Source organism: Eucalyptus grandis, chromosome 3 (assembly GCF_016545825.1).
Source record: "Eucalyptus grandis isolate ANBG69807.140 chromosome 3, ASM1654582v1, whole genome shotgun sequence".
Lineage (NCBI taxonomy): Eukaryota > Viridiplantae > Streptophyta > Magnoliopsida > Myrtales > Myrtaceae > Eucalyptus > Eucalyptus grandis.
The window spans coordinates 50883804-50909262 of record NC_052614.1 but is presented as its reverse complement, the minus strand read 5'-3'; the positions used below and the strand labels follow the sequence as shown (position 1 = coordinate 50909262).

At 42.4% G+C, this 25459-nt stretch overlaps 2 protein-coding genes and 1 long non-coding RNA gene across 3 annotated transcripts; all 3 read right to left on the bottom strand.

The window, feature by feature from the left end:
- Nucleotides 1–19848: 19848 nt before the first annotated feature.
- On the bottom strand, nucleotides 19849–21542 carry LOC120291487 (disease resistance protein RPP4-like). The gene is made up of 2 exons (XM_039308923.1): nucleotides 20978–21542; nucleotides 19849–20446 (listed from the first exon to the last, which is right to left on the bottom strand). The coding sequence occupies exons 1-2, from the start codon at nucleotides 21242–21244 to the stop codon at nucleotides 19871–19873; spliced, it is 843 nt and encodes a 280-aa protein (XP_039164857.1). The 5' UTR covers nucleotides 21245–21542; the 3' UTR covers nucleotides 19849–19870.
- Nucleotides 21543–21799: 257 nt separating this feature from the next.
- LOC120291938 lies at nucleotides 21800–23539 on the bottom strand. The gene is made up of 6 exons (XM_039309753.1): nucleotides 23511–23539; nucleotides 22978–22999; nucleotides 22845–22936; nucleotides 22663–22729; nucleotides 22004–22095; nucleotides 21800–21893 (listed from the first exon to the last, which is right to left on the bottom strand). The coding sequence occupies exons 1-6, from the start codon at nucleotides 23537–23539 to the stop codon at nucleotides 21800–21802; spliced, it is 396 nt and encodes a 131-aa protein (XP_039165687.1).
- A 165-nt stretch (nucleotides 23540–23704) lies between these two features.
- On the bottom strand, nucleotides 23705–24611 carry LOC120291502. Its single transcript, XR_005549568.1, has 3 exons — nucleotides 24525–24611; nucleotides 24347–24413; nucleotides 23705–23784 (listed from the first exon to the last, which is right to left on the bottom strand). It is a non-coding gene; the product is annotated as an uncharacterized LOC120291502 (long non-coding RNA).
- Between the last annotated feature and the right edge of the window lie 848 nt (nucleotides 24612–25459).

Here is a 25459-nt window from a genome sequence, read left to right as displayed (position 1 = left end):
TAACAGTTGACAACAGGCAATAATGATAAGTTCCATTTCTTCATCGTGCACTATTTATAAGAAAATCGTCTACGAAATTCCTTCTATTCATGATTTTAGACAAGATGCAGAAGTCGACTCATTAATTTGCGGTCACCTTCAAACAATGGGAGACTGATGTTGGCGGGTGGTAAGGACTTTTTTTGTTAATTTTGTTTTTAGGTCAAAGGGATATGTTTACTAGCAATCTTAAAACTTAACATTAAAGTGTAATTGAATTTTAAAACTTGTCAAATTAGTGTAACCGAATCATTCTGTTAACTCTGTTCAATTTGATTAATGAAAAATATCGATGTGACTTTTTGTAATAGTTTCTCTCTCCTATGTGGCCATGACATAACTAAAATGACATTGTTTTGGTCAAAATCTGATTTTTAATACAAAATTTATTTAAAATAAATTAAAAAAAAAAGCCTAAAAAGAAGAAGAGTTGGACTAGGTGATGAGGGCCAGCCCTCTTCGCCATCGCCCCAATATCGTCGGCCCCTTGGTGGGGTATAATTGGTGGGGGGTTGCCAAGCCCTAGCTAGGGGTCGATGAACTCCCCTAGATCGGGGGAGGGTGAGGGCTACCGACCTTGTCCAGATTTGTGCAAGTGCGAGCAAGCCCTAGCTTGTGGTTGGCGGAGATCGCCGAGCCCCGCCTACCATTGTCGGCCCTACCCGCTGCCAGCCCCTCATTCATCTCTCTCTTTGAAATTTTAGCTTAATTTTTAATTTAATCTAAATAAAATTTGATTAAAAATGAGAGTTTTGACCAAAATGACGTCGTTGTATACTTATATTTTGTGTTTTAGCCATGTAATGGCCACGTATGAAAGAAAAAAAAATTAAAAAAAGCTACGTTAACATTTTCTATTAGCTAAGTTGAACGTAGTTAGAATGACTTGATTGCACTATTGACAAGTTTTATGGTTCAATTGCATTTTTTGCAACTTTATGATTCAATTGTACGTTTGTAGTAAATTTTAGGATGCACGTATCCCAAGTTTAAAGCTACTTCTCATATATCAGTTACTGTGGGCAACAGTTGTGAGGGTTGAGTGGAAAACAGAGAAAAAAGAAAAAGAGAGGCTCTAATGGCCGAAGGAAGCAAAACGTGAGTGTGTGCGGTAAAGAGAGAAGAGAAAGTGGTTTTTCGTTTTCTTGAGTGTTCTCATTTTTTTGGTGCCTTGATATTGAGAAAAGACTATCATTATGTTCCTATTTTCTTCGAAATCTAATGAATTCCCAAGGTGCTTTTGCGAAAATACGTAACCCAAGTCTAGGTGACTTTAATAACAAAGTTTCTGGTATGTTCTTTCAATTAAGTTCTTTTATTATTATATTTTGTATGTGTGAAATGTTTGCTTGTGTTATTTTTTTTCAGAACTAGTGTGCGGTTCCCTAACAACTGAGTCTTAAGCTATGAAGCACGGACACGTTGCCGAGCCTTCCGAGTCGTGTCCGACACGCTCGGACACGTTCGGACACACGGTCATCGCGTGTCGAGAAATCCGACACGTGGTCAACTTTTCTCGACACGCGTGTCCGAGAGAGATTGTTGAAGAAGACGATGGTGGATAGAGAGGTGAGGTCGAGGAAGAGGCCGAGGAAGCGGAGGTGAGGCCGCGACGGCGAGAGGAAGAGCATAAATGGAGGCGACGCTGCGATGGAGGGCCGGCGGCGAGACTGCAGCTGCTGCGAAGGAGGAAGGGCGGAGGCGACAGCGATGAGGCGACCGAAAGAGTTGAGAAGATCGTGAGGGAGAAACTGAGGGGGCGGGGAGAAGGTGGTGGCGTGGGGGAGGGGAGGGGAGGGGGGGGAAGAGAGGGCATGGGAAGAATGGGGATGGAGGGAATTGATGGGGGCGCAGCCTCGCAGGGGAGCAGGTGGTAGCTGGGGGGGAGGGAGGGGGAGGGGGAGAGGAGAGAAGGGGAAGAAACCGAGGGGATGGGGGTGATTGATGGGGGCGCAGGTGATGGGGGCGCAGGGAGCAGGTGGTGGCGTAGGGGGAAAGGGAGGAGGAGAGAGAGAGAGAGAGGGGGAAGAGACCGAGGGGGCTGGGGGTGATTGATGGGGGCGAGGGAGCAAGTGGGCGTAGGGGGAAGGGGAGGGGGAGAGAGAGAGTGGGGGGATCCGCAGAAATCGAAAGGGAGGATTTTGGGGGTGGTGGCGTGGGAAAAGAGAGGGAGAGAGAAACGAGGAGAGAGGATTTGAGGGAAATAATTTTTGTTAAAATAAAAATATATTTTCAAATATGCACACGTATTAATTATGAATATGCTTTTTAAATTTTTTTATGAATAGATTTATTAATATTATTAGTGTAAATTTACTGTAAGTTATTATTTATTTATTTGTGAATTTGAATCAAATTAATTAAAAATAAAAATATTTATTTAATATATAACGTGTCGGAACGTGTAGGAATTCTCTACTTTTTAAGAAATGACATATCGCGTGTCATGTCGTGTCGTGTCGCGTGTCGCGTGTCCGTGCTACATAGGTCTTAAGTATGGGGGATGATAAATGAAACTTTTAAGTACAAATATTTTAATCGAATCTTTTGTATCTCTCACCACCTCCGAATGAAATTCACCTATAAACGAAAACTTGTCGGGTCACTTGGATTAGCATCTCCTCTCACATCATTTTGTCTATGAAAATTCAATGGTATTTAACATCCCTCCACCTATAATTTAATATTTTTATTAGACTTTCTAATAATGAGAATTTTTAATACCACATTCTGTTTATGTTTCACTTTTTTTCTTTATTATGACGACTCTTGTAATTCTTTTAAAGGGAAACACATCATTTTGCAAACTCGTCAGGTCACACGGATTAGCATCGCCTCTTAAATCATTTTGTCTATCGCAATTCCATGGGTCTTATACACAATCTCCATCCACCTATAATTTACGTTTTTTTTAATTGAACTTTCTAATAAATAGAATTTTTAGTCCTTCGTTATGTTTATGTTACACTCTTTTTTCTTTATTATCACGACTCTTTGAATTGGAGTCCTTTTAATGCGAAACACTTTAACTTTCAAAAAATATAAATAGCATATGACGTATAAAATCATATATATATATATATATATATTGAAATGTTGTTAAAGTCTAAATTATATGTTTTAAGCTTTGGCGAGGATGTCAATAAACAACTTTTGCCCCGCAAAAAAAAAAAAAGTACTAATGATAGAGATATTAGCTGTAAATTTATCATATTTAGTTCAACCATTTTAACGCTTTAGATTAAAAGGTCTGTACAAAAATTCATTAAAGTTTAGTAGACTTCCCTTCATTCATCAGTACTCGGCTCCTTGTCATGCTTGACATTCTTAGTTAGCGCCGCTATTGTCGCGACCTCTTTTTTTCTTTGGCGCTCGCAATCGGGTACGAGCGCCTAAGGAAGCTAATGGCTCGGCTGAATTTATTAAGCCCGGACTCTCCCAAGTCCACCAATTCACGACTTTAATAGTTTAAGTTTTTAACCTATAAATCAATTTTTAAAATGGAGTCGCCACTAATCGATTTGGGGTGGGTTGATTAGAAACCCAAGTGAAGTATCGGGAGAAATGCTCACTCTGCGCAACCGTGAGAAATTAGGATCGGGGACTTGATTACACTAGTTAATCACTAATGCCCTTTCGGTACCTAATCTTGTTTAAACCCTGAGGTTTTTTGGATGTTCGAGGGATTTTCCATGCATTTTTGGGAGGAAAAACATTTTTGAGTATTTTTCTCATTTTTTGGACATAAAAGGGATTTTTTTGGTATTTTTGGTATTTTTGGGAAAATACAAGTCTTTTTTGGCTTTTTCTGAATTTTTGGCTTTTTCATGAATTTTTGGCTTTTTTGGATTTTTGGCATTTTTTGGAAAATATGAAATATTTTTGATTTTTTTATTTTTCGGAAAATAAAATGTTTTTTTAATATTTTTTAATATTTTTGGAAAATAAATTATTTTTTGATTTTTCTCGATTTTTTAGAAAATAAAACATTTTTCGACATTTTTTAATATTTTTCGATTTTCTGGAAATTAAAACATTTTTTTGAAAATAAAATACTTTTGATTTTTTTTTGAAAATAAAATATTTATTATTTTATATTAAAATAATAAAATAAAACCGACTCCGGGTCGGATCCGCGGGTTGGGTCCGACCCGGCCGGCGACCCATCATGGACGGGCCCGCAACGCGGGCCCGACTCGGATTTTCATCTTTTTATTTGGTTTTTCTATTTTTGTTAAAACGACGCCGTGGCCGGGCGTTTGGGACGCCCGGCCCGGCCCGACGGGCCGGGTTCCTAGCGAAACCCTACCCGGGTCCGACCCAACTCCCGACCCGGTTTCCGCCGCCCCTTAAATCGCGGAAACCCTACCCGCTTCCAAACCTGGATCCGCTTCGTGACCGAAATCGCAAACCCTAGGGTTTGCGAATCCGCGGCGCCGAGGGGGGAGAGGGCCGAGGCACAACCGCGGGGACGACGGTGACGGCGGCGGCGACAGGGACGGTGGCGACGGCGGTTGAACTGTGGAGAGGGGGGGAGGCTATGGCGACGACGACGGCGACGGCGGCGGCGGCGGTAGCACTACCTGTCCGTGAACGGCAGCTTGGACGGCGAACGGTGGCGACGGCGTGTCACGGTGGCCAGATCTCGTGGATCCTCCTCAGATCTGGTCTTCTGCTTTCCAGATCTGAGGGTAAGAGATGGCAGCGACGCACAGCGTCGGAGGGTGACAACGGCACGGCGGGCCCGGAGTTTCGGCGTGGACGGTCGACGGCGTCGGGAAGGACCTGCAACGACAAAGGGGGTGTCGAAACAGTGGCGATCCGGTGCAGTGACGGCGTCGGGGTGGTCGGGAGCTTTCGGCTTGGCGCAGGGATGGCGTCGGGCAGCGTCGATGGCACCTCCTTTCCCCTCGAATCCGACCTTTCCTCCTCCGATTCCTCTCACTCAGGCCAAATCCGAGCCTCCACCGGCCGGATCCGACCCTCTCGAAGTTGTTCGCCGCCGGCCTTCCCCGAAGTCTCTCGGTGGAGGGTGGGCTGAGCTCACAACTCGAGCTCTCTCTCGCTCGCTCGTCGATTCCTCCCCCGAAGTCTCTCAGTGGGAAGATCTCCAAGCTTGCGATGCCCTCTCGACGATGCTTGCGGCCACCTATTTATAGGCGAAGGAACTCCGGTCGACGGAGGGGCTCGCTGCGGCCTCCGGCTTACCCACCGGTTCCGCTCGGCCGAACCGGTGTCCCATCGAGCTTTCCAGCGAAGCTCGCCGCATTAATGGCGCATGATCTTATCCTCTCCGGCCGACGCCGGCCTACTCCCCTCGGCCGTAGGCCGTCCTTCGCGCGCGTCGCCGGCCACCGCGCGTGAACTACGAGGCGGAGAAAGAAGGAGCGAGGAAGAAGAAGAGGGAAGAAGAAGAAGGAAGGGGGTGGGGCCAAGCCGCACGAGCCCACGTGAAGAAAATGGGGGCTGCTTTTGTTTTTCTTTTCTTTTTTGTTTTTGTTATTTGTTATTTATTATCTAAAAATAAAAGAAATAAAAACTTAATTAATAAAATAAACATACTAAAAATTGAGGTGTCAACAGCTGCCCCTCTTGAAGGTGAGCTCGCAGAGGTTACATTCAAAGACAGACTGATGCCTCAATTTTATCCATGCATGCGTAGCAGATTATATTTTATTTGGGACCTATTATTCTATGCGGAAAAAGGGCAATATAACTTTACATATACTAAGACAGATAAGAAGATACCTGCAGTTACTTACCGGGAGTGAGTGAGATAGGGTGTGAACCCCGAGTTTTGGCAAGTATCAAGGCGTCATCTTACCTGGTGATATGAGGAGGTTGCTTTTCCAGGGCTCGAACCATTCTTCGGTCACCTGTTAAAACAATCAATGATTTGTCTAGGACCCGAACCTTTTTCGGTCGCCTTGACGGAGATCGCTTTCTTCCAGACCCGAACCATTCTTCGGTCGCCCGTTGGAGTAATCGATGGTTTGTCTCGACCCGAACCATTCTTCGGTCGCCGTGACAGAGATCGCTGCTTTCAGACCCGAACCATTCTTCGGTCGCCTGTTAAAACAATCCATGATTTGTCTAGGACCCGAACCTTTCTTCGGTCGCCTTGACGGGAGACTATTCTTCCAGGACCCGAACCATTCTTCGGTCGCCCGTTAAAACAATCCATGATTTGTCTAGGACTCCGAACCTTTCTTCGGTCGCCTTGACGGGAGATGCACCGACCTTTCTCGGGCATCTCATTTGTGGGTGCCTGATTTGTATCGAGGACACCGCTTGGTACCCGACCTTTCTCGGGAGATGCGCCGACCTTTCTCGAGCATCTGTTTTGTTGGGGTGTCTCGACTTCAAAAGACACCGGTTGGAACCCGACCTTTCTCGAGGATGCACCGACCTTTCTCGGGGCATCGATTTGTGGGGCGTCTGACTTCTGTCGAAGACACCAATTGGAACCCGACCTTTCTCGGGAGGATGCGCCGACCTTTCTCAGGGCATCTGTTTTGTTGAGGTGTCTAACTTCTGTCAAAGACACTAGTTAGAACCCGACCTTTCTCGGGAGGATGCGCCGACCTTTCTCAGGGCATCAATTTGTGGGGCGTCCGACTTTTGTCGAAGACACCAGCTTGGAACCCGACCTTTCTCGGGAGGATGCGCCGACCTTTCGTGGCATCAATTTGTGGGGCGTCCGACTTCGTCGAAGACACCGCTTGGAACCCGACCTTTCTCGGGAGGATGCGCCGACCTTTTTCAGGGCATCGATTCTGGAAGATACCTGGACATTCACAAGCATATCAAAGAGTACCTGGATATTCACAAGTACTAACATGAAGGATATTTGGGCCTTTGCAAGCGTCGAAATGTGTATTTGGCTGACCATAGGCACTGAAAGGGTATTTGGATGATCACAATTATGAATTCTTGGGGGATACCTGGATGATCATAATTATGAATTCTTGGGGGATACCTGGACATTTGCAAGTATCGAAGGGGTACCTGGACGATCACAGGTACAAACTATTTGGGGATACCTGGATGATCACAAGCATCAAAGGGGTACCCGGACGATCACGGGTACAAACTATTTGGGGATACCTGGATGATCACAAGTATCGAAGGGGTACCAGGACGATCACAGGTACAAACTCTTGAAGGATACCTGGATGATCACTAGTATCGAAGGGGTACCTGGACAACCACAGGTACAAACTCTTTGGGAAGAATCAAGGCATACCTGAGATATTCGTGTGGAAATATCGAGGATGGGTCTTGCATATACGTGAAGGTCTCTCACCTCCTGGTAATTGAGAATATTGAGGACGTGCCTCGCATATTCATGAAGGTCTCTCACCTTCTGGTAAAGGGGAATATCGAGGACGTACCTGGGATATTCATGAAGGTCTCTCACCTCCTGGTAATTGGGAATATCGAGGGCGTACTTGAGATATTCGTGAAGGTCTCTCACCTCCTGGTAATTGGGAATATTGAGGACGTGCCTTGCATATTCATGAAGGTCTCTCACCTCCTGGTAATTGGGAATATCGAGGGCGTACCTAAGATATTCATGAAGGTCTCTCACCTCCTGGTAATGGGGATATCGAGGACGTGCCCCGCATATTCATGAAGGTTTCTCACCTCCTGGTAAATGGGAATATCGAGGACGTACTTGGGATATTCGTGAAGGTCTCTCACCTCCTGATAATTGGGAATATTGAGGACGTACCTCGCATATTCATGAAGGTCTCTCACCTCCTGGTAAAGGGGAATATCGAGGGCATACCTGAGATATTCGTGAAGGTCTCTTACCTCCTGGTAATTGAGAATATTGAGGACGTGCCTCGGATATTCGTGAAGGTCTCTCACCTCCTGGTAATTGGGAATATCGAGGGCGTACCTTGGATATTCGTGAAGGTCTCTCACCTCCTGGTAACATAAACTTGAATGTAGCACGAGGCTTACCTGGATGGCCGCAGGCACTCAAAAGGGCTAGAACACCTGGATAGCCATAGGTGTACAAAGTACTGGGATACTTGGATGAACACAAGTATTTAATGATACAACCTGGGACCACTCAGTTGGTCTAAGTGTAAGAAAGCATACCTGGGTAGGCGCAGGCACACAAAGTAAAGGGAATGCTTGAACAAATGCTATTATTTGGGGCCAACTTGGGCAAGCCGGGTGTCATAAAAAGGAAGTACCTGGACAATGGTGGGTACTTAACGATATGGGGATACCTAGACAGCAGTAGGTATTCCAATAGATACTTGGTCAGTCAAAAGTATCAATACTCTGGGGACAACTCGAACAGGTCGAGTGTCAGGAAAAGGGAGTATCCGAACGGTGGCCGGTACTCAAAGACAATGGGATGCTAAGACAGCAGTAAGCATCGAAACTCAAGGGACAACTTGAATAGGTTGAGTGTCAAGAAGAGAGTACCTAGACAGTGGTAGGTACCTTAAGACAAATGTGGATAGGGATATGCTTACCTGGCAATATCTTCGCTCTCTGAGAGTATGTGTGCTATTTGCACGATATGCACACATGATTGTATATGCTATAAATTCATGAGTTCAAATGAGATTCATGCATGATAATTTTGTCAGTTCTGCATCTTTTGATTTCCACTGGGGAAGATTTTGAAAGACAACCTTCATTTAGAATATAGATGTCTTGAGCATGCCAGATGAGGGACTTTTAGTCTGAAAGGACTTTCCGCTCACTCTCATGGAAAAGGCTATCCTGACCATTGATGCAGGATTTATAAGGACCACACTATCTCACCGTCATCATGTCGCAGGGTCCGAGTATTCTCGCAAACGGTACGACTTTACCAATGTGAGAGGTCTTTGTTGAAACTGTGATGAAGTCTTGGTCGCGACTCATCGAAGGGGACCATCAAGGTTGAAACTGATGGACGAAAATGCTGCACGATCATCTCCGGGTTTGCAAGTCAAGAGTCCTCGAAAAGGATAGAATAGTCTTGCTCGTACTTCTTCGAGCGATGCTTATAAACATATGAAATCCCACGTTAATTGAAGTGCCCCTAGTCTGAAGAGACTTTTACAATGGGAATGTGATGTAGACTTGGCTCACATGTAAAAGGGTGAGAGTTGGTGATTGCCTTGGCATTTGTCACCGGTCTTTCTTCTCACTGTCAAATTGGAGGTTCTATGGACCACAACAGCAACATTTTCTTGGCTGTATTTTTTTTTTTTTTTTTTTTTACCGGAGGGCATTGGCCTTGCTTTTACTGCACGCTGCTTTTTCATGCCCTTATTTTTTTATTCCAAGTTCTTCAAATATGGGCATTGACCTTGCTTTTACCAGTACACCGCTTTTTTATGCCCCTGCTTTTTTCATTCTTGTTGCTTGAGAGTTGATCTTGGCAAGCTTAATCGAAGCACCGTTATTAGACTCTTGAGTCTTCATCTTCAACTGGCGCTCATGCTATAATAACTTTTGCTTTATCTTGATGTGAGGGTAAAATTACAGACTCACTTGGGTTGTACAATGAATACAAGTTCGTAAAGAAAGAATTGCTCTTCATGACTCTAGGGCACTTAAATTAACGTGAGTGTTCATATGTAATAAAGACACCCAAAGATTGATGCAAGTGCGAGCAAGAAAATTTCTATCTCTCTTCTCACCTTGTGATGCTGTTTCGCTTCTAATCTGCCCCGGTGTAGGGGTTGTTCTTGACGGGGGTATGAGAGAAGCTTCACCAATGTATAGGGCTCAATGGGGGTGAGCGATGGAATGCCTCTCACTATTTTGGTTATCGTACCATTCGCGAGAGAACTCTTTACCCAGCAGCCATGGAATCTTCTGCACTCATCTCACAAGTGTATAGGTGAGGGACTTGTGTGTAGGATATGGCTTGCCTTTCATCATTCTCGACGCACCTCATCCAAAGCATGCTCAATCAATCTTGTATTCTTCACTTAGCTGTCTATTCTGATAATCCTTAGTGGAATCAGTGACTTAGACAGACAAAATCATCATGCGTAATTCATCTGGAAACGACATGCAACATTTCGAATATGATGGAGTTTGAACTCTTCAAAACAAGTGAATGGTTTTGACTCGCAAAAGACCTTATTGACAACTTTAGGGGATAACATAATGGTGTTTCCAAATATGTTAGATTTTGAACATCAAAAGGGTTATTCGCAAATGGATGTCGATGATTGTCCCTATTGATTAGGAATATGACACATGAATGATCAGTCGGGGTCGGGAATCTGATCGGGCATCTCTGATTTTGCCCCTGCAGAAGAGAAGATGTACAAGTAGATCAATTAGTCCGGCCAAAATCAAATGTGAGTTGAGGCCCGAAGATTTTCTGTCATTTGCTTTGGCGATTACTCAAGACGCCATTTCGCTTAGGGAGAGTTTGTCATGCCTCTCATTGATTTATTATCTTTGTTTTTGATAGTCGAGTAATCCCGCAACAAACAAGACATGCTTCTCATTGATTCGTTATCCTTGCTTTTGTCAGTCAGGTGATCCTGCAACAAACAAGAGGGAATGTGTTAGTCATGAACTCTTTCAAGAGTCGAATAAGTGGAATCGATACAACTTTACCCTTCACTGGTTTGCAGATGATTGGGTGAACTTGAAGTGAGATGGGGACACGAAGTCCTATGTCACTCGCTTCGTTAGGTCAATTATTCTTTGAATTGGCTCCTAGATGACATGTCTTTTACACGAAGCCAGGTGAATTTGATGTGGGTCATTTCCATGTATTAACTTGGCCAATATTGATTTGCCTAACCATTGAGTTTGGTTCTTGAGTTGTGATGCTCCCTGTCAAATAGGGAAAATACGTCAAAAGTGAATTTAGATAGTGGGAGTATTGGAAACGATACCAAATTACCCTTCTCCAAAGTTTGTATTTGTTGATTCCTAATGATGTTTGAATGTCGATGACAGCCTTTTCGTCTTGGCATAGTTTGACATTTCTTTTGATTGGCCTTCCTCACTTGTGACCATATATATGCATGATTGCTGGTCGTTGATTCATCTTCAACGCCTTCCTTCTGTGGAATTTCTCCTTCTGTCTTTAACTATAGCATCATTGGGCAAAAGTCATGTACCTCAAGCTTCTATGGAATCTGAGATGGACAATCAAAACCTCCAATTCTCTAATGGCAATTACTTCTTGCGAGAGCATGCGTCTGCATAAGAAGTTAGGTTTCTAGGTCCTCATTTTGAATAGGGGCTAGAGACCGCTTCAACTGTCTGGATTTCTTTCGTTGACAAAAGAGCCAATTCAAAGAAAGAGAAGAGATCCCTTCCTTGTGCTTCGGGCTTGTCGAAGCTGGAAGTCCCGTTGATGAAACCACAAAGATCGGGTTGCTTAGGCACATTGTGGGGAAAGGATATTGCTCTGGCTTGTGAAGGAGTTGGGCAGGAGCAAGGTGGAGTGTACAGAGCTCTTGGGAATGGCTTGATTCCAATTGTATGCCTGTACCTATTACGTCCTATCTTTCATTTCCTGTAGATGGAAGAGAGAGGATGTCATTTTCGACATTATGTTCAGGGAATAGGACTTACCATTTTGAAACGTGATGATCCTTTCTGTTTGCCCCTGCTTTCTTGGGAGGGTGTCATTGAATTCGGTGAGTTCACATAATGTGCTTGCTTCAAATGCCCCCGTCACACTAAATCAAAGGGGACGGGAATGATCTTCTGAGACATGAAGTGAGTGGGTCAGAAAGACAAACATGATTAAATTTATCATCTTGTTTTAACAAAAGCTTTTGGGTGATGAAATATTTTTTTCAAAATACGTCTTTGGGGGAGAAAAAGCATGAGGAAGCCCAGCCCTCAGTATTTTCCTTGGGTGATATATTTTTTTTCATGGTTGGATAGCATCACCGGGCTGGTTTGGGGTACCGCCTCATGCTCTTAAAACAAAATATTATAACTGTACAATAGAGTACTTGGAATGGAAAATACAACCGTAGCACACTAGATAAGATAAGAAACATATAATTACAAAAACAAGTAAAACCCATGAAAACTCCTGTGTAAAGGAGTGCCTTGATAGTGTTGGTTCTGAAATCAAGCGCCTTTGAGTTCCTCGCCTCCAATAGACTCGAAGTATTCACATGAGAGGACCACTTCATTGAAGCTATGGAAATGCAACCCATACAACCAACAACGATGCTTGCGAGGTAAAACCCTATGAATAGCTTTATCATTTCTTCTTCAGCCAATTGAGGGTAAGTTTGCATCATAAAAGTCTCCCACCTCCTTGCATATGCTCGGAAATCCTCCATTGGTCTTCTTCTGAAGTGAACTAAGTTCTGACAAGACACTTTAGTTCCAATCTGGCTTTGATACTGAAGCAAGAATGCGGAAGACAACTCATTCCAATCTCTCATGAGGTAGATGTCTGCTGTGACGAACCATTGCAATGCACTCGTAAGACTTTCTTGGAAGGCCTCGAGCGGTGAATGACATCGGGCCATAGTATCGACTCATTTCAGCATGAGATACCGTAAGTGGGCCACGGGCAAGTCGTGCCGTTATACTTGCGGAGATTAGGTATCCACATCTCTCCAGAGGTCAGGATCCTATGAGGGCAAGACGAGCCTGGTATGTCTTGGTTAGGCCACTGGTTTTCCCACTGCATATCTGTTGTAGTGGTGAATTTTTCTGTTTCAGGGGAGTTGGATTCTACCGAGATTACCCCCATTGCTTTCTTCTTGGTCGAAATTCCCGAATGAGGATAAAGTATTGAAGCTATCCTCATGGTCAGAGGACAAGCTTAGTACTTCGTTAGGATCGTAGCGGATAAAGACGTATGCTTCCTCTTCGATGGGCCTTCATCCCTGGATGAGAGTAGAAAACAGCTTATATGATGAATCGTCGCCATTGTCGAAATAACGCTGGAAGTCCTTGGGATTGTATTCTGGGCCGGCCGGGAAGTCTTCAAAGTGGTTGTATTCTTGGGAATGCTCGAAGCTTTGGTGCGGTGGCTCGTCGGCGAATGCTGATTGATTTGCTTAGGCTTTCTTTTCTTGGCTTCCGGTCCACCTTTGAGTAAGGCCCTTCATTTTGCCAGCTTGATTTTGTCAAGGGAAGTGAGAGACATTAAAGTTTCACTATCTGATTCACTTTCCAAGTTGATAGGGGTTGGTATTCTTTGGACCCTAGCTCTTGGAGTAAGCTTGGGAGTTGTCCAAATGTGCCCCGGTCTTGAATAGGTTCTCGTGTCTTTGATCTCGTACAAAGGCTCCTTGCCTTTCCTAGTGAGAAATTTTCCAAGAACAAGGTGTTGTTCAGCTGCCCATTTATCATGCAAGGCTTCATTGACATGCTCTTCTCCTATCTCAGCGACTAACGATTCCTCGTGCTCCGCGATCATCGGCTCTTCGTAGGGTAGGGTGATGTCAAGATTATACTCTTGGTGAAAAACATGAATTAGTTCCCTCCAGGTTTTAAGGGGACTAATCTTCCTGATAATGTACCATCGCAAGGCAGGGCCAGTCAAGCTCGATTGGTACGATTGAATCATCCTTCTAACCAGGTAGGCCTGCAAGTAGGTCTCTGGGCGGGAGGTATCAGCATACCTTTCACATTCAGGTGCTTTGAGCTCTTCAGGAATCTCAACGCCGGCGTAATTGGACAGGTCCATGGGATTCTGTTCATGCAGCTGGCTTAACTTTTTCATGATCCTTTCAAACTGTCTATGGTACTGGCCATTTTCTGGCAAATTTACGGGTGTCATGACGGTGTTTAATGCAACTACAGAGTTGGGCTCAGCTTGAGTGGATTTCATTTGTCTCGAGAGTTGTTGAAGGACAATGGACATCTGTCCCACGCCGTCTTCAATGTTAATGAGACGATTTTGTACATCATTCTGATCGGGTCCTATTGCATGAGGCCATTCGCGGGCGATTGGTGGCCGACGATTCATAGTTACCTGCTTGTTGCGAAGACAATGAATGAGCATGAAAGTAAACAAAGATTGACCCATGGCAATGGTCTAACTGCTTTTTTTATTTATCAAAAGAGGATTTTATAGACTGCAGACTTCTGACATCTAAAACTTGAAATTGAAATGATAGAATGAAATACTAGATATTAAACAAAAGTCCCTAAACAATGGGACGAAACTTTCACACTATTAATACTAAGGGGCACATGATTGCCAATTTATATGCGACGGGGAGCCTTGCTCTTGCGAGAATGGTTGCTTCCTTGGGCTGGCTCTGAGGTGTGCATCCAGTCCATTCCCAAATCCTTCTCCATGAGCTCGCTTGCTCGTGCTGGCTGCTCCGCCGATCGAGTGAGGGACTAATGGCTTCCATCTTTTCGGGATGCGATGGTTATGGATGTAGGACATGGAGGCGTGGTGGGCTTTTTCTTCTCCCTCAAGCCCTTCGTACCACGATCCTTTGCGATGGCACTTGTCCCAAGTTTCCCGAGCGGTAGAAACTTCGAATTCGTAGTCACGGCTTGTATTGAAAAGAACTGGAGGGATCATCCTCTTGAAAGGCGGTGGGATCTCCTGAAGGGCTCCATATTGTCGTGCTACTCGATACGGGTAATAGGGAATGGCGCCGGTGAGGCCGAGCAATGGAATTGGGCGGGTGCGTATGAAAGCAAAGCGAGCTCTCTTTTCATGGAACCAACCAGCACACCATTGGAATGCCTCAGGAGCTGGGTTTCTTAGGAAATTTACCCAATTTAAACAGCTTTGATTGGGAACGTATGGTCCTAGAACCATAAATTTTTGTAATGGATTTTCAAAAGCATTTGTTTCAGACGATCGCATAAAGTTCCGAAATTCGCTTAAGTGAGAAAAGAACCAGACTTGTAAAATTTCAGGAGAGGCTCGCATGATTTTCTCCGAGTTGTCTTTAAAACGATTAAAGGACAAGAATGTTTCAGTTAAAATCATGTTGACATAATTCCCCCCTCTTAAGATTTGATCAACTATCCATGCCATCTTGGGAGTTATGGCATTTCTTTGATGGGGGAAGATGATGAGTCCGAAAAGGCTAGGAGGAAAATTTCACTTTTCTTCGGGTCATAGGCTGATTTTGGAAACATGCATTCATAAATTCCAGTGGGCAGGTTTTATGGTTGTTTTCAAGAATTTGCCTCATGACATGGATTTCAGTTCCTAAAAGTCGCGCCAACCCGTGCCATGGGAGGGCACCTGTTGATGGTTTGACGAGCTTTTTCTCAAGAGGCATTCCAGTGATGATGCTGTATTCTTCCAGGGTTGGGGTTAGCTCAAACCTACCGAATATAAAAATAACTGTCTTCGGGCACCAGAAATGTGCCATGGCTTGTATGACTTCAGGGCGAACAAAGGATTTGGATCAATGATAGGAGATGACCGACTTTGGCCTTCACACGCTCTTGGGCAAACCGATCTAACGACCCCACCATCCGAAGAGCTCCGCCTTGGGAGTAGGAATGAACTGGATATCGTCTTTCCCCATCGCATATAAACTGGGACTTGAAAAGCTTATCCTAAATTGCCATGGGCCAAATAAAAAGACTGAGTAACAGTAAAGAAATCACTTTGCTTTTAAATAAAATGGCAAGCACAAGGACATGCACATGGGACGTGCGGCTCGATTTCTAACTTAGAAGGCTTGATGAAATTAAAAAGGTATCCGCCCGTCGCAGTCTCGCGTTAGCAACATACCCCCTTAACCTCGGCTAAGAAATTCGGGAAAAGAAAGGCAACCTCTACATCGCAGTCTCGCGTTCGAGGTCGTATCTTTCTTAACACCATCCTAGAAATCTTATGGCGGCCCAGGTCCGGCGGCCGGGTTGTGTGTGCCATGTGTAGTGTTTAAAACAGTAAAGCATGCACAACAGTTTATCATCACAAGATAATCTATTTTAAGCAAAATTAAAATAAATTTCTAAACTTTTGACCTGCACAAAGAAAAAAACCCAAGTCAGTAAAGAATTTAAACAAGACAAAATGGCCTAAGTCCTCAAAATCCCCAGCGGAGTCGCCAAGCTGTCGCGACCTCTTTTTTTTCTTTGGCGCCGCAATCGGGTACGAGAGCCTAAGGAAGCTAATGGCTCGGCTGAATTTATTAAGCCCGGACTCTCCCAAGTCCACCAATTCACGACTTTAATAGTTTAAGTTTTTAACCTATAAATCAATTTTTAAAATGGAGTCGCCACTAATCGATTTGGGGTGGGTTGATTAGAAACCCAAGTGAAGTATCGGGAGAAATGCTCACTCTGCGCAACCGTGAGAAATTAGGATCGGGGACTTGATTACACTAGTTAATCACTAATGCCCTTTCGGTACCTAATCTTGTTTAAACCCCGAGGTTTTTGGATGTTCGAGGGATTTTCCATGCATTTTTGGGAGGAAAACATTTTTTTGAGTATTTTCTCATTTTTTGGACATAAAAGGGATTTTTTTGGTATTTTTGGTATTTTTGGGAAAATACAAGTCTTTTTGGCTTTTTCTGAATTTTTGGCTTTTTCATGAATTTTTGGCTTTTTTTGGATTTTTGGCATTTTTTGGAAAATATGAAATATTTTTGATTTTTTTTTTTTTTCGGAAAATAAAATGTTTTTTTAATATTTTTTTAATATTTTTGGAAAATAAATTATTTTTTGATTTTTCTCGATTTTTTTAGAAAATAAAACATTTTTCGACATTTTTTAATATTTTTTCGATTTTCTGGAAATTAAAACATTTTTTTGAAAATAAAATACTTTTGATTTTTTTTTGAAAATAAAATATTTATTATTTTATATTAAAATAATAAAATAAAACCGACCCGGGTCGGATCCGCGGGTTGGGTCCGACCCGGCCGGCGACTCCAATGCGGACGGGCCCGCAACGCGGGCCCGACTCGGATTTTCATCTTTTTTATTTGGTTTTTCTATTTTTGTTAAAACGACGCCGTGGCCGGGCGTTTGGGGACGCCCGGCCCGGCCCGACGGGCCGGGTTCCTAGCGAAACCCTACCCGGGTCCGACCCAACTCCCGACCCGGTTTCCGCCGCCCCTTAAATCGCGGAAACCCTACCCGCTTTCCAAACCCGGATCCGCTTCGTGACCCGGAAATCGCAAACCCTAGGGTTTGCGAATCCGCGGCGCCGAGGGGGAGAGGGCCGAGGCACAACCGCGGGGACGACGGTGACGGCGGCGGCGACGGACGATGGCGACGGCGGTTGAACCGTGGAGGGGGAGGCTATGGCGACGACGACGGCGACGGCGGCGGCGGCGGTAGCACTACCTGCTCGTGAACGGCAGCTTGGACGGCGAACGGTGGCGACGGCGTGTCACGGTGGCCAGATCTCGTGGATCCTCCTCGATCCGGCGCTTTCATCTCGAGGGTAAGAGATGGCAGCGACGCACGCGTCGGAGGGTGACAACGGCACGCGGCCGACCGGAGTTTCGGCGTGGACGGTCGACGGCGCGTGGAAGGACTGCAACGACAAAGTGGGGTGTCGAAAACAGTGGCGATCCGGTGCAGTGACGGCGTCGGGTGGTCGGGAGCTTTCGGCTTGGCGGGGGATGGCGTCGGGCAGCGTCGATGGCACCTCCTTTCCCCTCGAATCCGACCTTTCCTCCTCCGATTCCTCTCACTCAGCCAAATCCGAGCCTCCACCGGCCGGATCCGACCCTCTCGGTTGTTCGCCGCCGGCCTTCCCGAAGTCTCTGGTGGAGGGTGGGCCGAGCTCACAACTCGAGCTCTCTCGCCGCTCGTCGATTCCTCCCCCGAAGTCTCTCGGGGGAAGATCTCCAAGCTTGCGATGCCCTCCGACGATGCTTGCGGCCACCTATTTATAGGCGAAGGAACTCCGGTCGACGGAGGGGCTCGGTGCCGGCCTCCGGCTTACCCACCGGTTCCGCTCGGCCGAACCGGTGTCCCATCGAGCTTTCCAGCGAAGCTCGCTCGGCATTAATGGCGCATGATCTTATCCTCTCCGGCCGACGTCGGCCTACTCCCTCGGCCGTAGGCCGTCCTTCGCGCGCGTCGCCGGCCACCGCGCGTGAACTACGAGGCGGAGAAAGAAGGAGCGAGGAAGAAGAAGAGGGAAGAAGAAGAAGGAAGGGGGTGGGGCCAAGCCGCACGAGCCCACGTGAAGAAAATGGGGGGGCTGCTTTTGTTTTTCTTTTCTTTTTGTTGTTTTTGTTATTTGTTATTTATTATCTAAAAAATAAAAGAAATAAAAACTTAATTAATAAAATAAACATACTAAAAATTGAGGTGTCAACAGCTATCCTTCACCTCATTATCTCGCCTACATAAATTCAAATAAGGATTTCAATTTCGAATTTTTATCCGAAAGTTCCATATATGATGTCATTTTTAAAGATATATCATAGTGACATGCTATGAGAAAAAGTAGAAACTTTTTAAAATAGTAAAGATAAATATCGGATAGCATCATAAATATCTTTATTTATCTATATACTCTAGATAAGAAATATGCATGAAGAGAGAATTGTGTAATTTTTATATATTTCTCTCTGTTATACACGGACCTATTTATAAACTTTATTATACGACTATTTAAGGTAACGAAATAATCAATTACGAACATTCAATGATATGCACAATCAAAGAGAGATTACATATTCTTGATATATGCACAATCGTGAGGGATATAAAAAAAATGAAGGGAAATGCCTCTATTATATGTAATATCTCTCTTAAACTAATTACTTCTCTCTCCCGGTACACTTCCTTAAGTGCTCTCTTCTGGTGGTTTAAAGATATCCTTGACAGCACGATTAATCCATCTAAAATTAGTTCAAACAAGTATCAGGCAAAACATTAACTGATTATTAAAATGTGGTGCAAATGAATTTTGGGGAATGAATTATAATGTAACTACTATTACATGAAGTACAAATCTTTTACTCTGAAACAAAAAAAGCGGTCCGCGACTTCTTTGTTTTTTTTTTTTTTTTTTGGGTCCTAAAATGGATAATAATTTGTACAGCGATTGACGAAATATTCCTCTTATATATATTTCCAAATCTACCAAAAATTTAGCCACAAAAAGAACTGTTGTTGTTCTTTACGAAGAACTTAAATTCCGATTATTTCGTGAGAAGTATCTTTTAGAAAAAATATTTTTCGAATTTTTCGGTGCTCGGCATAGTAAAAGTAAACTGGGCAAGGAAAATATCTTTCATGGCTTTATAAAATAGAGGGCAAAATGATTTTGGCTCGCTCCCCCGCCCCGCACGTCTTCCCTTTCCGCCTCTCTGCCTTCTTGCTCATCTCTCTCTCTAGCAGAGATCTCTTTTTCTCTCAAGATGAGGATGAGAGAGGTCGGTTTCGTTCCTTCCTTCTTTGAATCCTCAAAGTGAATTAAAAATCAGAAATTGAAGGTGATGGAGAGCTGAAGCGAGGGGGGTGTGGGTACCCAGGACCCAGATGAAATCTGACTGATATTGAAGCTTTTTTTTAATGTTTTGGCCTGAATCTTTGTTGATGAGATGTTATTAGATGGAAATATTACCACTACGTTGTATATAGAATCCTCACCGATATGCTCATAAGCTGTTCGACGAAATGTCTTAGAGAAATGTAAGTGAGATGATGCCTATTTTTGGTTCAATCCGAAGACATTTCAGTGTTGTTTGTATGCTACCGGTTGATTCATTAGTAATGAAATATGATTTTCTGGACTTTTACCTGGTGATTGCAGGTGACCCATTTTTTTCTTTTTATTTCCGGATTTTGCTTGCCGCGGTGGTGGTTTGGGGTGTTCATCGACGAGGAAACGAGCTCCAATCTCATTTGCACGGGTTTATCTTTCTATACATGAGCTGTGCCTTTCGAGTTCTATGACCCTGAGCTAAAGCCCGGGCATGTGCACCGGGCTCTGGGGACTTCCTGAATATTTTTCACGGACTTCACGTTTTTCATGAAACAAACGGATCAATAGACTTTGGAAGCTTTGACTGATTTCAGGGTCCACTCCTAATGTAATATTTGACCAAAATTTCAGATTGTCAAGTGCCTCCAGAAGCATCTTTTTTTCTTTTCCCCTTCTTTTGGTTCGGAGGAGCTGGAGGCACGCACGTACTCGCGGAACCGTCGTGGCGTCTAGTGCTCCTCCACATATCCGTCCCCCAGAGTGCCGTAAGAACCTCTCTTGTTGCCGCATTTGGAGCCTTTCAATAAGTCGAGTATCTCGGTCCCTGACAATCTGCGTCAAAGAATGCAGAGCGGGCAGCTTCCGGAGAAGCGGACAACCCTTGATATTCAAAGTTTTCAGGAGCTCAAGCTTACTGATGGAGCAGTCAATTGTGATCAACTTGACACACCCAGCAAGTATTAAGATCTCCAAAGACATGAAGTTAGAGAAGTCGGGTGAACTCGTCAACTTCATGCAACTCGTTAAATCCAGAACTTTCAATTTCTTGGTCATCTGTTGGAGAAAAAAATTGAATTAAAATGAATGAGTCGCATCAAGCATCTCGGGTACATATCCGGAGGGAAGGTTAACCTAATTACCCTCTCTTTAATAATTCGATAAAATCTTGTGATAATAGCATATAGCACAATTTGATGAAGAAGAAAATGGTAGAAGATTGAATAAGATTATGAGTGCAATTGTTGACAAGTTTGTGGGAAAAAAAAAAAGCAGAAGTTCTTTACCAAAAATAAAAATAAAAAGCAGAAATTTATCAACAAATGGGTTTACTCGGTTTAGATGATCTAGAAGTCATACAATAAGATATGGAATTAAAAAAAAAATGATGTGATTCTATAGCTTCCTCTCCTTTGTTACTCTCGCAAAAATATTTATGTTCCTAGATTCGAGTGAGATCAGGAGAGCACGAAACCAATATACATAGTGGATGCATGATTGGTGAAGATAGAAAGAAAGAAGACATGGACTCTCTATCCATACAATGCTCTTCTTGGTCAATTATTACGATGATTAGAGAAGGCGTACCTGGAATTGGCTCCATCCACCCCAGTCATTTTCGATATTGCTCCTTGAAAGGTCTAGCACGACTAAGCTAACAAAATGAAAATTCTTGGCATAAAATTTATTATGTGTCACTTTCCAAGAAAGCCAACATAACTTCGAAACAAGATTCTCAAAGTCGCCAGAAAAATCAATGCCTTTAACACGAAGGAACCTTAGATTTGGTAGAGCATTTAATTCTTCAGGTATAATGCTCCGGTTGCAGCCATTGGAAGTCAGGTTTGGTACCATTGCCTCTTCATTTGTCTACCAACAGAGACTCAAAATTATTTGAGAGCGCAACACTCAACACTCTTACATTACTATAAAGAAAAGAAGCATATGAACATTGGTAAATAATTTTAAAGTTTGGTAACATCTTGCGGTAATTGCAAATGGCACAATATGATGAAGATGAAAATAGTAAAAGATTGAATCAGATCATGAGTGCAATTGTTGACAAGTTTGGCGAAGAAGATAGAGTTGAAGAAACAGAAGTTAGAAATGGGATAATTGGAGAAGAAATTTATCAAAAAATGGGTTCACTCAGTCTAGATGACTTAGAAGTCCTACGAAAAGACATACAATTTAATCAAAATGTTGCGATTCTATAGCTCTGCCTTTTTTTAATGCATCTAGCTGGTTGTTGTCAACACTAGATGTTACTCCCGCGAAATAATTTTCTGTTCCTTCGTTCACGTGAGATTAGGAGAGCATGAAACCAATATATAAAGTGCATGAATGTTGGTGAAGATAGAAAGAAAGAAGACATGGACTTTCTACCCATACAATGCTCTTCTTGTTCTCTTAGTATAATGAATAGAGAGAGGCGTACTTGGCATTGACTCCATCCACCCCGTCATCTTCTATGTTGCTCCTTAAAAGGTCTGGTCTAACTAACCTAGCATTCACATAAAAATTATTACACGTCACTTCCCAAGAAGGCCAACATAACTTCCAAACACATTCTTGAAGTTGGCAAAACAATCAATGCCTCTAACATGAAGGAACCTTGGATTTCGTAGAGCATCTAATTCTTCAGTTACATTGCTTCGGCTACAGCCATTGAAAGTTAGGTTTGGTACCATTGCCTCTTCATTTCTCTGCGGGCAGAGTCTTAAGATTATTTGAGAGCACAACACTCAACACTCTTACATTACTATAAAGAAAAGGAGCATATGGACATTGGTAAACAATTTTATGGTTCAGTAAATCTTACAGTAATTGCAAACTACACAATTTAATGAAGACGAAAATGGTAAAAGAGTGAATCAGATCATAAGTGCAATTGCTGACAAGTTTGTCGAAGAAGATAACAATGAAGAAATGGAAGTTAGAAATGGAATAATTAGAAGAAGAAATTTATCAAAAACTGGGTTTACTCAATTTGGATGACCTAGAAGTCACCAAAAAAAAATTATGATTTAATCAAAATGATGTGATTCTAAAGCTCTTTTTTTTTTAATGCATCTAGCCTATTGTTGACAATGCTAGATGTTACTACTGCAAAATAATTTATGTTTTTAGATTCATGTGAGATTAGGAGAGCATGAAACCAATATGAACAGTACATGAATGATTGGTGAAGATAGAAAGAAAGAAGACATGGATGCCCTACCCATACAATGCTCTTCTTGGTCTCTCAGTATGATGAATAGAGAAAGGCGTACCTGGAATTGGCTCCATTCACCCAAGTCATCTTCGATATTGCTCCTTGAAAGGTTTGGACTAACTAACCTAGCATTTGCATAAAAATTATTATGCCTCACTTCTCAAAGAAACCAACATAGCTTCAAACAAGATTCTTGAAGTTGTCAAAAAAAAAAAATCAATGCCTTTAACTCAAAGGAACCTTGGATTTGGTACGGCATCTAATTCTTTAGATACAATACTTCGGTTGCAGCCATCAGAAGTTGAGTTTGGTACTATTACATTTTTATTTCTCTGCCAATAGAGAGTCGAGACTCAAGATTAATTGAGAGCACAACACTCAACACTTTAACATAACTGTAAAGAAAAGAAGCATATGAACATTGGTGAACATTTTTATAGTTCAGTAAGTAAGATCTTACGTTAATTGCAAATGGTTGATGAAGACGAAAATGGTAAAAGATTGAATCAGATCGTGAGTACAAATGCTGACAAGTTTGTCGAAGAAGATAAAGTTGATGAAATAGAAGTTAGAAATGGGATAATTGAAGAAAAAATTTATCAAAAAATGGGTTTACTCAATCTAGATGACCTGGAAGTCATACAATAAAATATACGATTTAATCAAAATGTTGTGATTCTATAGCTCAGTGTTCTATTAATGCATCTAGTCGGTAGTTGTCAATGCTAGATGTTACTATTACGAAATAGTTTTTTGTTCCTAGATTCATGTGAGATCAGGAGAGCGTGAAACCAATATATACAATGCATGAATGATTGGTGAAGATAGAAGGAAAGAATACATGGACTCTCTACTCATACAATGCTCTTCTTGGTCTCTCAATAGGATGAATAGAGAAAGGTGTACCTGAAATTGGCTCCATCCACCCCAGTCATCTTCGATATTGCTCCTGAAAGGTCTAGCTTGACTAACCTAGCATCCGCATAAAATTTATTGTGCCTCACTTCGTAAAGAAGCCAACATAGCTTCAAAACAAGATTCTCAAAGTTGCCAAAAAAATAAAATCAATGTCTTTAACTCAAAGGAACCTTAAATTTGGTGGAGCATCTAATTCTTTAGGCACAATGCTCCGACTGCAGTCATCAGAGGTCAAATTTGGTACTATTACATCTTCATTGATCTGCCAATAGAGACTCAAGATTAATTGAGAGCATAACACTCAACGCTCTTACATAACGATAAAGAAAAAGACATGTGAACGTTAGTAAACCATTTTATAGTTTAGTAAAATATTATGTTAATTGCAGGTGGCACAACTTGATGAAGATGAAAAAGGTAAAAGATTGAATCAGATCATGAGTGCAATTGCTGACAAGTTTGTTGGAGAAGATGAAGAAACACAAGTCAGAAATGGGATAATTGAAGAAGAAATTGATCAAAAGATGGGTTTACTCAGTCTAGATCACCTGGAAGTCATACAATAAAATATACGATTTAATCAAAATGTTGCGATTCTATAGCTCCGTTTTTTCTTAATGCATCTAGTCGATAGTTGTCAATGCTAGATGTTACTATTATGAAATAGTTTTTTGTTCCTAGACTCATGTGAGATCAGGAGAGTACAAAACCAATATATACAGTGCATGAATGATTGGTGAAGATAGAAAGAAAGAAGACATGGACTCTTTACTCATACAATGCTTTTCTTGGTCTCTCAATAGGATGAATAGAGAAAGGTGTACCTGAAATTGGCTCCATCCAACCACGTCATCTTTGACATTGCTCCTTGAAAGGTTTGGCCTAACTAACCTAGCATTCACATAAAATTCACCATGCCTCACTTTCCAAAGAAGCCAACATAGCTTCAAAACAAGATTCTAGAAGTTGCCAAAAAAATCAATATCTTTAACTTGAAGGAACCTTGGATCCAGTGGAGCATCTAATTCTTCAAGTACAATGCTCCGGCTGTAGCCATCGGAAGTTAAGTTTGGTACTATTACATCTTCATTTCTCTGCCAATAGAGCCTCAAGATTAATTGAGAGCATAACATTCAACACTATTACAGAACTATCTAGAAAAGAAGCATATGAACATTGGTTAACAATTTTATAGTTTAGTAAAATCTTACGGTAATTGCAAATGGCACAACTTGATGGAGTTAGAAATGGGATGATTGAAAAAGAAATTCATGATAAAAGATTGAATCAAAAATGGGACAAGTTTGTCAACAAGTTTGAATCAGATCATGAGTGCAAGTGCTGACAAGTTTGTCGAAGAAGATAAAGTTGAAGAAACAAAAATAAGAAATGGGATCATTGAAGAAAATTTTTATCAAAAGATAGGTTTAATTAGTCTTGATGACTTGGAAGTCATACAATCAGACCTACGATTTAATCAAAATGATATAATCATAGCTCCATCTTTTGTTAATGCATCAAGTCAGTTGTCGTCAATGCTAGATATTACTCCTATAAAATAATTTTTTGTTCCTAGATTCACGTGAGATGAAAGGAGCGTGAAACCAATATATACATGAAGATAGAAAGAAACAAGACATGGATTCTCTACCCATACGATGCTCTCCTAAGTGTCTCAATATGATGAATAGAGAAATGCATACCTGGAATTGGCTGCTTCCACCTCTGTCATCTTTGATATTGCTCCTTGAAAGGTCAAGCTTGACTGACCTAGCATCCGCATAAAATTTATTATGCCTCACTTCCCAAAAAATCCAACATAGTTTTGAAACAAGACTATTAAAGTTGCAAAAAAAAATCAATGTCTTTTAACTGAAGGAACCTTGGTTCATATAAATTTTCACGTAAAACGTTTGGGCTGCAGCCATAGGAAGTCA

Excerpts from the sequence above, each read along its gene's own strand:
- LOC120291938 (XM_039309753.1), bottom strand. The coding sequence starts at position 23,539 with ATGACTGGGGTGGATGGAGCCAATTTCAG. Across the intron at positions 22,937-22,977 it reads ATGTTAAAGTGTTGAGTGTT|AGAAATAAAAATGTAATAGT; the intron begins GTGCTCTCAATT and ends CTCTATTGGCAG. Across the intron at positions 21,894-22,003 it reads GATGCTCTACGAAATCCAAG|GTTAGTTAGACCAGACCTTT; the intron begins GTTCCTTCATGT and ends TGTGAATGCTAG.
- LOC120291487 (XM_039308923.1), bottom strand. The coding sequence starts at position 21,244 with ATGGTACCAAACCTGACTTCCAATGGCTGCAACCGGAGCATTATACCT. Across the intron at positions 20,447-20,977 it reads GTGGATGGAGCCAATTCCAG|ATGACCAAGAAATTGAAAGT; the intron begins GTACGCCTTCTC and ends TTTCTCCAACAG.